Source organism: Ciona robusta, unplaced genomic scaffold (assembly GCF_009617815.1).
Source record: "Ciona robusta unplaced genomic scaffold, ASM961781v2 AP042743.1".
Lineage (NCBI taxonomy): Eukaryota > Metazoa > Chordata > Ascidiacea > Phlebobranchia > Cionidae > Ciona > Ciona robusta.
Window position 1 is genome coordinate 28,053 of NW_028323122.1, and position 14,855 is coordinate 42,907.

The 14,855-nt window shown below is 37.2% G+C and overlaps 3 protein-coding genes and 1 long non-coding RNA gene across 10 annotated transcripts in view; 1 reads left to right on the forward strand and 3 right to left on the reverse strand.

Moving 5' to 3' along the window:
• Positions 1-13,723, forward strand: part of LOC149723757 (phosphatidylinositol phosphatase PTPRQ-like) — a 33,178-nt gene extending 19,455 nt beyond the window's left edge. For 2 of the 3 annotated variants that reach the window (XM_089893447.1, XM_089893446.1), the window contains 40 exons: positions 1,017-1,613; positions 1,667-1,702; positions 1,847-2,120; positions 2,169-2,315; positions 2,367-2,524; positions 2,599-3,018; positions 3,787-4,010; positions 4,070-4,345; positions 4,399-4,544; positions 4,667-4,933; positions 5,311-5,431; positions 5,482-5,642; positions 5,693-5,844; positions 5,900-6,035; positions 6,094-6,363; positions 6,415-6,702; positions 6,750-6,934; positions 6,990-7,233; positions 7,285-7,439; positions 7,526-7,778; positions 7,833-8,092; positions 8,596-8,614; positions 8,666-8,829; positions 8,882-9,023; positions 9,112-9,248; positions 10,181-10,331; positions 10,384-10,520; positions 10,577-10,769; positions 10,851-11,003; positions 11,062-11,281; positions 11,334-11,504; positions 11,557-11,733; positions 11,789-11,988; positions 12,045-12,121; positions 12,565-12,699; positions 12,752-12,871; positions 12,925-13,070; positions 13,321-13,450; positions 13,504-13,573; positions 13,625-13,723. In XM_089893447.1, the coding sequence (XP_089749573.1) occupies positions 1,017-1,613; positions 1,667-1,702; positions 1,847-2,120; positions 2,169-2,315; positions 2,367-2,524; positions 2,599-3,018; positions 3,787-4,010; positions 4,070-4,345; positions 4,399-4,544; positions 4,667-4,933; positions 5,311-5,431; positions 5,482-5,642; positions 5,693-5,844; positions 5,900-6,035; positions 6,094-6,363; positions 6,415-6,702; positions 6,750-6,934; positions 6,990-7,233; positions 7,285-7,439; positions 7,526-7,778; positions 7,833-8,092; positions 8,596-8,614; positions 8,666-8,829; positions 8,882-9,023; positions 9,112-9,248; positions 10,181-10,331; positions 10,384-10,520; positions 10,577-10,769; positions 10,851-11,003; positions 11,062-11,281; positions 11,334-11,504; positions 11,557-11,733; positions 11,789-11,988; positions 12,045-12,121; positions 12,565-12,699; positions 12,752-12,871; positions 12,925-13,070; positions 13,321-13,450; positions 13,504-13,573; positions 13,625-13,653 (7,341 nt within the window). In that variant the 3' untranslated portion in view covers positions 13,654-13,723. The remainder of the gene's footprint in view (positions 1-1,016; positions 1,614-1,666; positions 1,703-1,846; positions 2,121-2,168; positions 2,316-2,366; positions 2,525-2,598; positions 3,019-3,786; positions 4,011-4,069; positions 4,346-4,398; positions 4,545-4,666; positions 4,934-5,310; positions 5,432-5,481; positions 5,643-5,692; positions 5,845-5,899; positions 6,036-6,093; positions 6,364-6,414; positions 6,703-6,749; positions 6,935-6,989; positions 7,234-7,284; positions 7,440-7,525; positions 7,779-7,832; positions 8,093-8,595; positions 8,615-8,665; positions 8,830-8,881; positions 9,024-9,111; positions 9,249-10,180; positions 10,332-10,383; positions 10,521-10,576; positions 10,770-10,850; positions 11,004-11,061; positions 11,282-11,333; positions 11,505-11,556; positions 11,734-11,788; positions 11,989-12,044; positions 12,122-12,564; positions 12,700-12,751; positions 12,872-12,924; positions 13,071-13,320; positions 13,451-13,503; positions 13,574-13,624) is intronic. The other variant, XM_089893444.1, reaches the window with a different exon arrangement.
• Positions 1,315-8,015, reverse strand: LOC149723760 (uncharacterized). Of its 4 annotated transcripts, none has more exons than XR_016386899.1 (6): positions 7,894-8,015; positions 3,762-5,369; positions 3,373-3,456; positions 3,054-3,211; positions 2,736-2,893; positions 1,315-2,081 (listed from the first exon to the last, which is right to left on the reverse strand). It is a non-coding gene; the product is annotated as an uncharacterized LOC149723760 (long non-coding RNA). The 4 variants fall into 4 exon arrangements; XR_016386900.1 differs by lacking the exon at positions 7,894-8,015 and having other exon boundaries at positions 3,762-3,910; positions 5,295-5,436; XR_016386898.1 differs by lacking the exon at positions 7,894-8,015 and having other exon boundaries at positions 3,112-3,211; positions 3,762-3,900.
• Positions 9,239-10,027, reverse strand: LOC149723761 (uncharacterized). 2 transcript variants are annotated; one of them, XM_089893451.1, is made up of 3 exons: positions 9,878-10,027; positions 9,717-9,823; positions 9,239-9,663 (listed from the first exon to the last, which is right to left on the reverse strand). In XM_089893451.1, the coding sequence occupies exons 1-3, from the start codon at positions 9,939-9,941 to the stop codon at positions 9,358-9,360; spliced, it is 477 nt and encodes a 158-aa protein (XP_089749577.1). In that variant the 5' UTR covers positions 9,942-10,027; the 3' UTR covers positions 9,239-9,357. The 2 variants fall into 2 exon arrangements, with proteins under 2 accessions (XP_089749577.1, XP_089749578.1); XM_089893452.1 differs by having other exon boundaries at positions 9,717-9,790; positions 9,878-9,956.
• Positions 13,706-14,855, reverse strand: part of LOC149723762 (uncharacterized) — a 57,270-nt gene continuing 56,120 nt past the window's right edge. The window contains exons 90-93 of the mRNA XM_089893443.1: positions 14,666-14,825; positions 14,387-14,566; positions 14,186-14,334; positions 13,706-14,131 (exon numbers count right to left, since the gene is read on the reverse strand). Of these exons, the coding sequence (XP_089749569.1) occupies positions 13,961-14,131; positions 14,186-14,334; positions 14,387-14,566; positions 14,666-14,825 (660 nt within the window). The 3' untranslated portion in view covers positions 13,706-13,960. The remainder of the gene's footprint in view (positions 14,132-14,185; positions 14,335-14,386; positions 14,567-14,665; positions 14,826-14,855) is intronic.

Sequence of the window (14,855 nt, forward strand, 5' to 3'; positions counted from 1 at the left end):
GCAATCCAACCTTCGCAACCCAACTTTCCCAACCCAACTTTCCCAACCCAACTTTCGCAACCCAACTTTCCCAACCCAACTTTCGCAACCCTACTTTCGCAACCCAACTTTCGCAACCCAACTTTCGCAACCCAACTTTCGCAACCCAACCTTTGCAACCCAACCTTTGCAACCCAACTTTCGCAACCCAATTTTCGCAACCCTACTTTCGCAACCCAACTTTCGCAACCCAACTTTCGCAACCCAACTTTCGCAACCCAACCTTCGCAATACAACTTTCGCAATCCAACTTTCGCAACCCTACTTTCGCAACCCTACTTTCGCAACCCAACTTTCGCAACCCAACTTTCGCAACCCAACCTTCGCAATCCAACTTTCGCAATCCAACTTTCGCAACCCTACTTTAGCAATCCAACTTTCGCAACCCAACTTTCGCAACCCAACTTTCCCAACCCAACCTTCGCAATCCAACTTTCGCAATCCAACTTTCGCAACCCTACTTTCGCAATCCAACTTTCGCAACCCAACTTTCGCAACCCAACTTTCCCAACCCAACTTTCGCAACCCAACTTTCGCAATCCAACTTTCGCAACCCTACTTTCGCAATCCAACTTTCGCAACCCAACTTTCCCAACCCAACCTTCGCAATCCAACTTTCGCAATCCAACTTTCGCAACCCTACTTTCGCAATCCAACTTTCGCAACCCAACTTTCGCAACCCAACTTTCCCAACCCAACTTTCGCAACCCAACTTTCGCAACCCAACTTACGCAACCCAACTTTCGCAACCCTACTTTCGCAACCCAACTTTCGCAACCCAACTTTTCCAACCCAACTTTCGCAACCCAACTTTCGCAAACCCAACTTTCACAATCCAACTTTCGCAACCCAACTTTCGCAACCCAACTTTCCCAACCCAACTTTCCCAACCCCAACTTTCCCAACCCAACTTTCACAATCGAACTTTCCCAACCCAACTTTCACAACCCAACTTTCATTATCCAACTATCCTGCAGTTATTCCCCCACCCGGTGGCCGATTACACGAACGTAAAAACAAACAAAACTTTCCTTGTTTTAAACCAACTTGAACCTGGGGCCGGATATTACATTAGAATTGCTGCCATAAATTCAGCAGGGCTTGGAACGTTTATAAAGGATGAGCTCATTAAGGTTATGGAAGAAACCCCTGGTAAGTTTTGTAGTGTTATACACTTTAGATGCTACATGTGTTACGTGCGTGCTACATTCATAACGTTTTCAGGGCCCGTCAACAATTTGCAAGTTTCTTCTTACAATGCAACAACCGTAACCATTTCATGGCAACCCCCACTGGAGCCAAACGGGGAAATAATTTATTACAAACTAACAGTTTACAAACAAAATGTTTTAGCAACAATTATCAACTTTGAAAAGAAACAAAATGAAAATCAATTTAATTGTTTGTTGGACAATGCCCCTAGAGATGTCCTATCCTCATTCATGCAACTGTTACTTCCAAACTCTTTGTTACAACACAATCCATCAACAACATTAACAAAGGAAAGTGGTGATGTCACAATACAAGCATTGTCGGAAATTATTACATCACAGACGGATAACAATTCAACCAAAGTAAAATTCGTTTAAAAATTGGAAATAATTATTTATAATAAAACTTATTTCAGAAAGGAAAGCAAAGAACTTTGAGGTCGATTGTAACGGTAAGTATTTGTCACTAACTATGAGATAAATTAACAAAACTATTGCAACAGTTAGTACACATAATATAATCTAGTCAACTTTTTCCATTGTATAGATATACTATAGAGATTAACTTTAGCTAGAAAATAACTTAAATAATGCAGGAAACGAACGAATATTTTGAACCTCTGTGTCCGGTAGCAACCATTGTGACATCACTAAAGCCATTTACCAATTATCGTTTCAATGTCGTCGGTTGGACCGCCGTTGGGGAAGGAATAGGGGTTGATGTTAGCCACACGATGCCACAAGAGATTCCCGAGGGTCCACCACTAAATGTCAGAGTGGATTTAGCAACCGATTCCACAATAAGGGTTATGTGGTCTTCCCCAGCAAAACCTAACGGGATTGTTACATACACAATTAACATTGAGCTTGGTAAGTAGCTACAATGAAAGTATTATTTTGTAACAATATCTTTATTAGGTAATTGGGTTTATCAGAGTAACACAACCTATTATGATGTTACAAACCTCAAACCATTTTCGACATATGCGATCAAAGTTAAAGCGATAACTAAAGTTGGTGAAGGGCCTTGGAGTAATTGGATAATTGCGAATACTTTAGAAGGAAGTAAGTGGTATTGGCATGTGGGGTGAATGACTAAAACATTATATTTAAAAGGTCCAGAATCTGTGAACAGTTTCAATGTAACGAGCAAAACATCACGTAACATAACTTTGGTGTGGGAGCCACCACTTACACCTAATGGTGTTCTGCTTGGATATTATTTAATTGTGGAAGAAAATAATCATATTGTGCGCTCATATTGGCTGGCTGAGGTAAGTTAGTAAGTTAATGTAAAATTAAATTAACAATTTTATTACTAAGTTAGTAAGCTAATGTATTATTTTAGAACAATGGTGCCACAAGGGAAATTCCTTCACAAAGTGATGATGTCATACAATTTGATGATGACATACTTGGGGGAAAACTTGTGGATTATTCGATGAAAATTAAAACAAAAACAATATCGGATCTCACACCACATACCGCTTATGCGTTCAATATATTTGCGGCCACTGTTGGAGGAAACGGGTCACAATTAACTCTTTATGATGTCACATTGGAAGACAAACCAGATTCACCCCCTTATAACCTTTCTTATTCCAACATAACGTCAACATCAGTCAATATATCTTGGATGGAACCTTTAAAGGCAAATGGAGTTATTACAAAATATACAGTTTATATTACCAAAGATAAGTTACAAGAGACAAGCGTTACAGAAAGATATGCTGTTATATCAGGATTGAACATTTATACAACTTATGAGGTAAGTTTAGCTATATTATATTTCATTTCACCAACATCATTGTAGCAGTCTGGATTTGCTATATGCAAACCACGCAGCCTGATATGCACTGACCCTACACTAGGTCACTAGGATTTCCACACTTAAGCGAACGCGACGCCCCACAATGCCTTCTTCCAGTTCTCCCAACAAACACACGAACTACAAAGGTTCTCTGTTAAATAAATGAAATGAATGAATACCACTTAACAGATGATGTGAAACTAATAAGGTAGTACGGTATATAAACAGTTCACATAGGAAAATAACATAAGGACCAAATTAGGCTTAATTAACACGTTAGAGGTAACCAATGAAGAATAATAATACACGTACCAGCTTGTTAGGCGATCAGGCGGAATGAAATCCACAATGGTGATTACACAATGTCCAAACAAGCAATGTACTTTAACTTAATCACTGTAAATAGCATCACAATAATCACTTTTATATAAAGATGTAAACTGATTGGTACATCACTATTACTGCACATAAAAATCTACTTAATTGCTTCAGCTTATGGCTAGTACGTGGCTATAACGTAATACTGTCAAACATGGTTTCCTAATATCCAGACATTACTGATAACACAACGTAGTTCATAACAAAGAACTGCCCATGTGACCGGGTAACCATGACAATAAGCATAACATGGATACGAGTAGGATGATGCATGCAATGCAACCAAATGACATATAAATGACGTGTGGATGAACGTATAATACCTCGCTGCAACATGATATTCCCAAGGTATATGTACGGGCTACCACCAAAGTAGGAGATGGACCATCCAGTAGCAAGATGCAAATCCACACCGATGAAGACGTACCAGGTTCACCTGTACTTGATGTGAATTTCCAAAACATTTCATCATCTGTTGTGAAAGTGACTTGGTCACCACCCTTAGTAACTAATGGTGTTATTCTTGGCTACACAATATTTTACTCCAACTTTACAACATATAACACGACGAGGTACAAACAGTATAAACAAACCTAATCACATGTTAAAATATTCTTTTTTTATTTTCAAGCAAAACAACTTCAGTCTATCTTGAGAAATTGAAAATGTTTGCCAATTACACAGTCAGGATTGCCAGCCAAACAAGTAAAGGGTTAAGCCCAATGTTGAGTGGAGCAATAACCATTCAAACCATGGAAGGACAACCAAGCACTCCACCATTTAACTTATCTTATACAAATACAACTTCTTCTGTTATACAACTTACTTGGTTAAAGCCTCTTGTACCAAACGGAATTATTCAGTTTTATGAAATAACTTTGCAAACACAGAACAACAATACCATCAGGTTAGCGGAAATACTGTGTGGGATTTTCTCATTGTAACACCAATGTTCAACAGGAAAACAACACAAAGTTCCGAAACAAGCAAAACTATCAAAGGATTGAAGCCTTTCTCTTTATATTTAGCTAATGTGCGTGCAAACACCAAATATGGGGATGGGGGTCAAGCGTCTGCAACTTATTTGATATATACCATGGAGGATGGTAGGTCATGTATTATTAATATTAGACATACATTATCATGTGTTATTAATATTAGACATACATTATCATGTATTATTAATATTAGACATACAATATCATGTATTATTAATATTATATTCCAGCTCCAGGCAGCCAAGTGATGAATGTGAGTTACGTCAACCTAACATCAACATCTGTCAATGTTTCATGGCTGCAACCAGCTGAACCGAATGGACGGATAACCAAATACAAAATCGAAAGCAAACTTTTCAAAACAAAAGAAACAAACAAAACTTTTATAACTTTAACCAATTTAAAAAAATATACTGAATATATTATTTCAATATCAGCTTACACGATGGCAGGGGAGGGACCGAGAGAAGTTGTTAAAATTTGCACGGACGAAGACGGTAGGTGGATGGCAGTAACTACTTAATATTAGACATACATTTTCATGTATTATTAATATTAGACATACATTATCATGTGTGTGTTATTAATAGTTTTGTTACAAACAAAAACATAACAACACATACAAACATAACAACCACAATAACACCTACAAACACAACACAACAACACATACAAACACAACACAACAACACATACAAACACAACATAACAACACATACAAACATAACAACCACAACACCTACAAACACAACACAACAACAACACCTACAAACACAAGACAACAACATATACAAACACAACAACACCTACAAACACAGACAAGACAACAACATATACAAACACACAGCATATAAATACCTGCAATGTCCAACAGAACCCAGTTCACCTCCCGATGGAATTTTCTTTCATCAACACAATTCAACCTCTATCTCTCTAACATGGAATCCACCATTAACACCCAATGGTATCATCACTTTATATTCAGTGCACTACAGGTAACATCAACGAGAATAATTTCTTTAACAAACTCAAGCCTTTACTTTAGACATGGAAACAAAAGTTTAATAAGAACAACAGCGACCCCTGGAATAACATTGAATAATTTAAAGAAGTTTACAAGTTATGATGTTTACATACGAGCATCAACAAAGTTCGGGGACGGAAATCAAACTTCCAAAATAAAATCGTTTAAAACTTTACACGACGGTGAGCTCATATTTAAATTAAAAGTTGAAGGTTTAAAAATTTTTATTCAGCCCCCGCGGATCCGCCACACGATGTCAGAGTTGCAGCAATATCTTCGACATCTATCAACGTTACTTGGAGCCCGCCAACTACACCCAATGGTTTAATCCAATTCTACACAGTTTATTATCAACATAATCCATCCACTGTTCAAACAAAAAATGTAACAATCTTGTAATTTTTACAACAAAGCACATTTATGATGTCACAACTACCAGGTAACAAAAGGAATGCAAGTAGTTATCGGAAACCTCAGGAAGTTCACGAATTACCTGGTGTGGGTTACCAGTAGCACAGCGTTGGGTGATGGAAACCAAATGAGCGATGCAATTAAAGTACAAACATTAGAAGATGGTAAGTGAAATATTTTGCACTGTTAGATATAGAGTAGAGAGCCCCAACTGTTCTGTAGTCCCTGGTCCTACTTCCAACCTAAACTGCACTGCATTCAATAAATCCACAATGATGGTGAGTTGGGACCCACCAATGGAAGCAAATGGGATTTTGCTTTCGTATACATTGAAGATCAATGAAGGGGAAACAAAGTTCTTCAACACAAACACAAACCATTATATTTTAACTGACCTAACTCCATTCACCCAATACACTGCATCAATATCCGCACAAACAACAGTTGGTGAAGGGCCAATATCTGTATGTAATACAACAACACTACAATCTGGTAAGAATTGCCACAACTTTTCCAAATATTTATAATAAATATTTAATTTAGTTCCAGATAAGCCATCACAGTTTAAGTTGGTAAGCTATAACGATACATCATCACTTGTATCATGGAAGAAACCAACCAATGAATATGGTGTTATAACCAACTACATACTTGAACATATACACAATAATGTAACAACTACACAAAACATCACACCTATAAATAATAAAATAAATATCTTGACTACAAACTTGCTGAAGCACAGTGAATATAAAACACGATGTGCTGCATTTACAATCAAGGGTCAGGGAAATTGGACAAGGTTTATAACCTTCACAACTCTACCAGGAGGTAATTATAAAACACAATGTCGTTACTTAATTAAATTTACAACACAGTTCCAGAACAAAAGGTCCAGGAACTATCTCCGCGTGTGGTTAATTCTACAGCTATCCGAGTAACTTGGCTGCCAGGACAACCATTGACTGGTGTCACATATTTCATGGTCAATGTATCAACAAAAACTTCGGTAATTGTTGCAAAGAACGAAAGTTTAAACAATGTGGAGATATTCAACTTACAAGTACCTACCCCTGTATATATATGTAAGCACATGTAACTTATAACTCCCATTTCAGCCGTATACTGAATATATCATCAGCGTTACACCGCATGTTTATGGGGTTGACACACCAGGTCCAACTTCCTTGGTTACCGTGACAACCGACGAGGCGAAACCATCTTCCCCCGTGCGTAACATCAGTATAATAACCATCACACAAACAACAGTGACAATTACTTTCCTGCCACCAACAAAATCCAATGGAGTTATTACATCATATTCAATTATGACATCACTTGATCACAAACAATTAGTGAACGGTAATAAAACAGAAGTCGTTTGAATAAAATTTCTAACTTAATTCAAAACAGGAAGCCATACTAAAATCAAGCTTGAAAATTTGAAACCATACAAGGTTTATAACGTAACAGTGATGCCTTATACAAAGATGGGGAAAGGCCCTAAAGCGATATTAACATTTCAAACACTGGAGGGTGTACCAGAGGACTCGCCACAAAAAGTTCAGGTTAGCATTAATATTATGATGTAACAACGTTACCATAACAATGTTAGTAATATAATTAATATTATGATGCAACAATGTTTCTGCAGATCACCAACATAACCGACCAATCAGCTTCCTTGCATTGGGAACCGCCCACTTTACCAAACGGGATAATTAGAACTTACACAATCAGTTATCAAAGCAATGAAAGCCAAAGAAACTTTAACAGCTCTAAAACACAAGTTCAACTGACCAATTTAGCTCCATTCACAAATTATTCACTTCAACTATATGCTTGGACAACACGCGGTATGGGTAAACTACCAAGCAGAGTTTTATATTTTACAACACATGAATCAGGTAAGACTAACTTTGCTTAACTATGACTTTTGTTAAATCTATTTCATTTTACAGAACCAAGCGCTCCTACAAACCTAGAGTGCAAAATATATGATAACTATAAAATCCTAGTTACCTGGGATTTGCCTTTATTGAGCAATGGAAGGGTTATTGCTTATAAACTTTCCCACTCCGTCCTCAACGACACGCAAACATATTTTGTTAAACCTCCACAAATCAACCAAACATTGCAACACCTTCAACCTTTCACTGAATATTTCATCAGTGTCAATGCGAAAACTTCCGCTGGATGGGGTCCGAGTGCAACATGTAACATTACAACCACAGAAATAAAAAAGAATAGAACGCGCATCTCCAACGTCGGCAAAGAGAGAGAGCACGATACACCCTCTCTCTTTTGCGGGTCGTTCCCGTTTACTATTGTAGTCGATGGATTCGAGGGCGTTTTATGTAGTTTTTCTTCATTTTTTGACTTGATTTAAAGTTATGGGGTAAAACAATTATTTTATAATATACAAATATTTCTAACAAACTGTTTGCTTGAAGGTTTTTAATTAAAATTATTAAATAATTAAATTTCCTAAAAAGTGGTCAACTGTAAGCGTTAACCTACCAAATAACTAAACTGGCCTAATAAACTTGAATAGTTGGTGTAGTTTTTGAAATAAACAGCTAAAACCTCCTAAAACTACCACGCGCCTATCTTTTACAATGGAGACGAAGGGAAATGGGGACGGAGTTGGTGGTCACGTGAATAGAAAAAAGAATATATCACGGTTTTGGGCAGTTGCGCGTTCTACTCTTTTTTATTTCTGTGATTACAACAGGAGAAGGATGTAAGTTTGAAAAAAAATTAGCAAAATATATTTCTAAAGAGTTTCCACCAGACGCTACAGCGCCACAAGATTTAAATATAAACAAAACAAGTGACGTAACAATAACAATTCAATGGAACAAACCAAACAATGTAAATGGAAGACTTAATGGTTACGTCATAATGTACATACCATTTGACGCCTGTCAACCAAACTCTGGAATATTGAATAAAACCGTGAGTGGGTGGATTGTTAGGTTTTCATACATTGATGTTTGGCTTCCAACAGAGATGCATCTTATCAACAAATAAAACTTGGACAACTTTGATTGGAATGAAACAGCACACTGAATATAAGATATCAGTGTTTGCAACCACGGGACGTGGGTTGGGCGCCCCGAGTAATATAAGTGTAAGAACATTAGTGGGAGGTGGGTGCGGTGGCTTTGTAGTTGGGGCTCTTTACAATAACTAAATAGCTAGAATATATTTGAACGAGTTTACAAATTTTTCATAAAGTTCCAGAACATTCGGTGGAGAACCTTCAGGCGATTGTGACGTCATCAACGACTGTTAACGTCACGTGGGAAAGTCCCGAATCGTTTGCTGGACCAACGACTTATAAAGTAGAAGCTTTTCATTCAACGACGATGCAGGTTGTGTATTCACATAATAGTTAAAACAATACGCAATATATAAATAACAACATTGGTTTATTCACATAATAGTGAAAACAATACGCAATATATAAATAACAACATTGGTTTATTCACATAATAGTGAAAACAATACGCAATATATAAATAACAACATTGGTTTTAAATGAGTTGATGAATTCCGACCGAACCTGACTCTTGGTTCGCCTCCGTTACACCATCCACCCTCACAGCAAGTTTTACATTGACTTATCCCAGAACCCCATTCACAATATTCGTCTCCATTTACTTCCAACCTTTGCCCCGCTGTGCTGCGCGCTGGTGCCCTCTTGCGGCCGCCTCCCGCGCACTTTTGGTGGTTTGGGAAACCACAGCCACGGAAGTACGTTACTTCTTTTTCCAGCGTGGCGATTGTCTAATAATTCAACAACAATTACACTCGTGACAAAACAATCATTCATAAAGTACCCAACAAACGTGTCCAACGTCACAATGAATATCCGGGTCATGACCTTTTACACGAGGAAGTCCACAACTGACACCTGCGCATGCGTAACAAACGGGCCCTTTGTTATCTAATAATAATAAACATGGTTACACTTCCTTATTACTAATGTTACGTCACAAACCTTCTTCTTGTGTCGATAACTGCAATAACGACGTAACAATGAACAAGAAACTTAACCGCGACATCTTGTTCGAATTCAACACAACGAATGCGTGAAACGTAAAAAGGCGATTGTGACGTAATCAAGGCCATATGTTGTAAGAATCACGTGCGCTTTTATCCGCTATTAATACTATGACGTCATATTGAGGATCCTTCTTATCGAATATCCGGGATTAACCCAAATGTTGTAAAGGAGAAAAAGTTTAATTAATTTCGCCAATCAACACTGTTCGTAAGAATCATTCAGTTTATTACGTCATAGAGGGTGACAAGTCCACTATTGACGTCATCAACGCATAGTTACGTCATGAGCGGCTTGGACGAAGATTCTATTTATGGTGTAACAGTGAGCACTATGACGTCAGTTGGACAACTTTCTTCAAAGCCAGTTGTCATTATAACGTATGAAGATGGTTAGTTGGGTCACGAAGTTAAAACGAACATGCATTATTTCTATGTTTTTAGTTCCTTCAGATTTCCCGCGTGACGTCAACGTTGCCATAGTGATGGGAAACTCGTCATCGGTTCGAGTTTTATTCAAACCCCCACGTGACCCCAATGGAGTTTTAACAAATTATACGATTCAGTTTAAACGGCTTGAGGTAAGTTGATAGTTAAGGTTATTATTTTTGTGAGTTTTGAAGTTGTCCTTTGTTAGAACTCTGAAAGCAGAAACGCGATTATTCCGGTTAGCGATTTAGTGGAGCCCACGTCAAATAATGTGCCTTATTACGTCACAATCAACGGTTTGTTGGGAGGTCGATTGTATAAATTTCGCGTTCGTGCCGCGACTGCAGTGGGTGCCGGGCCTTGGTCATTATGGACAACAGACGTCCAACTACCAATTACCGGTACGATAACATTTGTTTGTTTCATATTTTAACGACGATATTTGTGTTTCTTTTACATTTAAATTCCCCATGACCCTGTAGCGCCTCCAGTGCCGGCGTTGCTACCGGAAGTTATTATCCAACAAGACAAAGCGATTGTGACGTCATCATCTGTTATTGTGAAGAAACCATGCGTTTTCTCCGATGACAATGGACCGCTTAAGAGTCTAAGTGTAATAGTTGCACAAGAGGGGGGTAGGTTAAAGTTATTGCGCCGGTTGAAACATATTTAGTTGAAACAATATATTTACAGCGACGCTTGACGCTGAACCAACTTATTGGGCGAAGGCTTATAGTGAGGAGCCTTCACCACCGTATAAGGTTATTGTAACTGAAGAACCTCAAAGTTATTGCAACTCCAGAAACAAACGATCAACACAAACCAACAATGGATTCGTCATCGGAACTTCCGATTGTTCTCGTTTGTCGACGTCACAATGCAATGGACCACTGAAATCAAACACAGAATATCGGTAAGTTAGATTATCACAACTTAAATAATAAAATAATGAATTTAAAATCAAGGTTTAAATATCGAGCCGAGGCCAACAACGGCCTGATGACAGACACCGAATATTCCGAAGTTTTCCGAACTAATCCGAGCTTTATCGAAGCGCATATGACGTTGTTAGTGTCGATTGGGGCAGCACTTGGGATATTTATTATACTTCTGACTATATCGGTCGCATTGTTACGGTAAGTTAGCTTAAGTGTCAAACTACTCCGTGCGTAACAAGTGGTTACATAGACGGCGGAGACGAAATCAAATCCCAAATGGAAATGAATCATTAAAAACGATGGGTCCCATTGAAACGATGGGTCCCATTATTGAGGAGAAATCTAAGGTTCCTGTGATGGAATCTAGTGTTCATTCAAACGTGGCGTTTGTTATGGATGATTCAAGAGATATGAAAGATACAGCCAGGTAAATATGAGTCTACAATATAATATTTCTATGGTTTATATAATATTTCTTATAGGTCGCCTTCAATAAATGAATTCTCAAGACCCGTTGCTGTGACCGACTTTTCGTTGTTGGTGGAAAAATTATCACAAAACAAAAATAAAGGTTTTAGTTCAGAATTCGATGACATTAGGGGAATACCCTATGCTGGTACTACATCTGTAGCAGAAAAAGCTTGTAATAAAACGAAAAACAGAACGGCTAAGCTAGTACCTTGTAAGTAGGCAGAGTATTTGTGAATAAAACTTAATAATAACCCAAATACTTTCTAGTTGATCATTGTAGAGTCAAGATAGAAGGAATACCTGCTGTGGAAGGTTCAAATTACATCAATGCTTCCTATGTACCGGTATATTGGTTTAATATAATAATGGTTTATTGGTTTAATATTATATTGGTTTAATATTATGTTGGTTTAATATTAATATTGGTTTAATATTATATTGGTTTAATATTATATTGGTTTAATATTATGTTGGTTTAATATTATATTGGTTTAATATTAATATTGGTTTAATATTATATTGGTTTAATATTATATTGGTTTAATATTATGTTGGTTTAATATTATATTGGTTTAATATTATGTTGGTTTAATATTATATTTGTTTAATATTATATTGGTTTAATATTATGTTGGTTTAATATTATATTTGTTTAATATTATATTGGTTTAATATTATATTGGTTTAATATTATATTGGTTTAATATTATATTGGTTTAATATTATATTGGTTTAATATTATATTGGTTTAATATTATATTGGTTTAATATTATGTTGGTTACAAAGGGTCCCCATAGTCCCGAACAGTACGTGGCCACCCAAACACCTCTGGATCACACAAAGAAAGATTTCTGGAGGTTAATTTGGGAGACGGGTTCAAATACCATTGTGATGTTATGCAACGTCATGGAGGGAGGAAAGGTAAGGCCGATTGTATTAATTATGACATTATAATACCTTTATATGTTCATAGAAGAGATGCAGTGAGTATTGGCCGAAAAAACAAACTGAATATTTTGGAAACTTGGCAATTCAGATGACCAAGCAGGATGTATGCAAGGATTGGATTGTTCGACACTTTTCTGTAACAATGGTAAAACAATGATCACTGTGACATCACAATATATACATTGTTAACATATTTAGCGGGACAAAGTTCGTCATGTGACGCAGTTTCAATTCATGAATTGGTCAGTAGTGGAACAGGGAAACCCCCTTCCATTGGTGCGATTTATTAAAAGTTATCGGACAACGCGTCACAATGAGTACAAACCAACCATTGTTATGTGCAGGTAAATATATTGTGATGTCATAACTATTGGGACATCATGGTGATGTCATATCTATTGTGACATCATTGTGATGTCATAACTATTGGGACATCATGGTGATGTCATATCTATTGTGACATCATTGTGATGTCATAACTATTGGGACATCATGGTGATGTCATATCTATTGTGACATCATTGTGATGTCATAACTATGGTGTCATCATGACTATTGTGATGTCATGAATAAAACTTATCTTCCGTTATCCAGCAACGGTAGTGGTCGAAGCGGCGTTTTCATTGGTTTGGACAAAATCGTTGATACTATGACATCATACATCGACGTGTTTGGGACAGTTGCGTCCCTGAGGAAGTATCGGCCGTTTATGGTTCAAACCCTGGTAAGGATAATGGTTGGTTGATGTGAAATATAATAAACACACAAAACTTACAGACTGAATACATCGTAATGCACCAATGCATCGTGAACTTCATTGATGATGTCACAATAGAACAACCAACAGGTAAGTTGTCTACTTTATGATGTCATAAATATTAATTGTTATTTTTCGCAGGCGACGGTTTGGAAGAAACAATATTTTAATCATGTAATCTGTATATATTATAGTGGCTTAGCTATTAACACTCATTGTAAATAAACTAATCAATTTGTATTCGGATTGTTCTACTTCGCCAATTGCACACTGCATGTAATGGAACTGCTAAAACTAATTCTACTCCTACAAAAGTAAAACAAGATAATTCGCCGCAGCAAAGAAAAAACATTTTTGTAGCGGGGGGGGGTGTAGTATATAGAGCAATATCTAGAATAGGTACGAAGGCTGCGGCGAGGCAAAAATCAAGGTCGATAATAAGAAGCGGTCGTTTCCATATATTTCCATATAAGATGATCAATTATTTTGATCGGGCTGCGTAGGTTTAATCGCAGGTTCGTACGCGCACTCTGCGCATGCGCACGATAATATTTCAGGGATCATGTGATCAACCATTCTTCCACCTGGGCATGTCAGCGTGACATTTCGATGTCTGATGTCATCGGGTTTACAACAATGACAATTCGTCTAAAAGAATTTTGTTTATGACACAAGACTTTGACCATTGTTTATTTAGTATACCTGAATAAAAGGTGGAGAATCAATCATTGTGACGTTTGAAGCACAACTACCAACACAAGCTGTAAGTTGAACAGATCCTTCTGTGACGCAACCATCAAGGTTTATGACGTGTTGGATCGCAACAGGGGAACAACTTGGGGCTTGATCAACTAAATTAAATCCAATTAATATTAATCATTGGTTAATTAGTTAGTTAGTTACCGCATTTAGGGCAACATTCCCCCTCCACGAGTTCCAATGTCTGTGTGACATCACAAGTAGCATTACATTCTCGACTTTCACAATGAACCCCCGTTGTGAAATCGACACACGAACAAGTCACGCAATCATCAACATTCCAACTTTCTCCAAACTTTTTGTAAACCCCATCAACCTCGCAAACTAAAAAAATAACATTTTTAAACTTATTTTAATTAAAATCTTTTTTAAATGTTATGGATTTCTTAAAACTGTTTCTGCATAAAGATTATTCTGCATTACCTTGAGCAACGCATTCACAACATTCATCAGAAGTTAGATCATTCATCAAGATCTCTCCATCCCCACACGAAGATTGCTCCAATCTACAAACCTTGCTGCATTCTTGGGTATTGTTTTCACAACGGCAGATGTTGCATCCATTCTCCCAAATGTTATGTGGCTGGAAAATGATTTTAGTTTGGAATTTATA

Excerpts from the sequence above, each read along its gene's own strand:
- LOC149723761 (XM_089893451.1), bottom strand. The coding sequence starts at position 9,941 with ATGTCGCGGTTAAGTTTCTTGTTCATTGTTACGTCGTTATTGCAGTTA. Across the intron at positions 9,824-9,877 it reads GTTATCGACACAAGAAGAAG|ATAACAAAGGGCCCGTTTGT; the intron begins GTTTGTGACGTA and ends TATTATTATTAG. Across the intron at positions 9,664-9,716 it reads ACGTTGGACACGTTTGTTGG|ACAATCGCCACGCTGGAAAA; the intron begins GTACTTTATGAA and ends TTGAATTATTAG.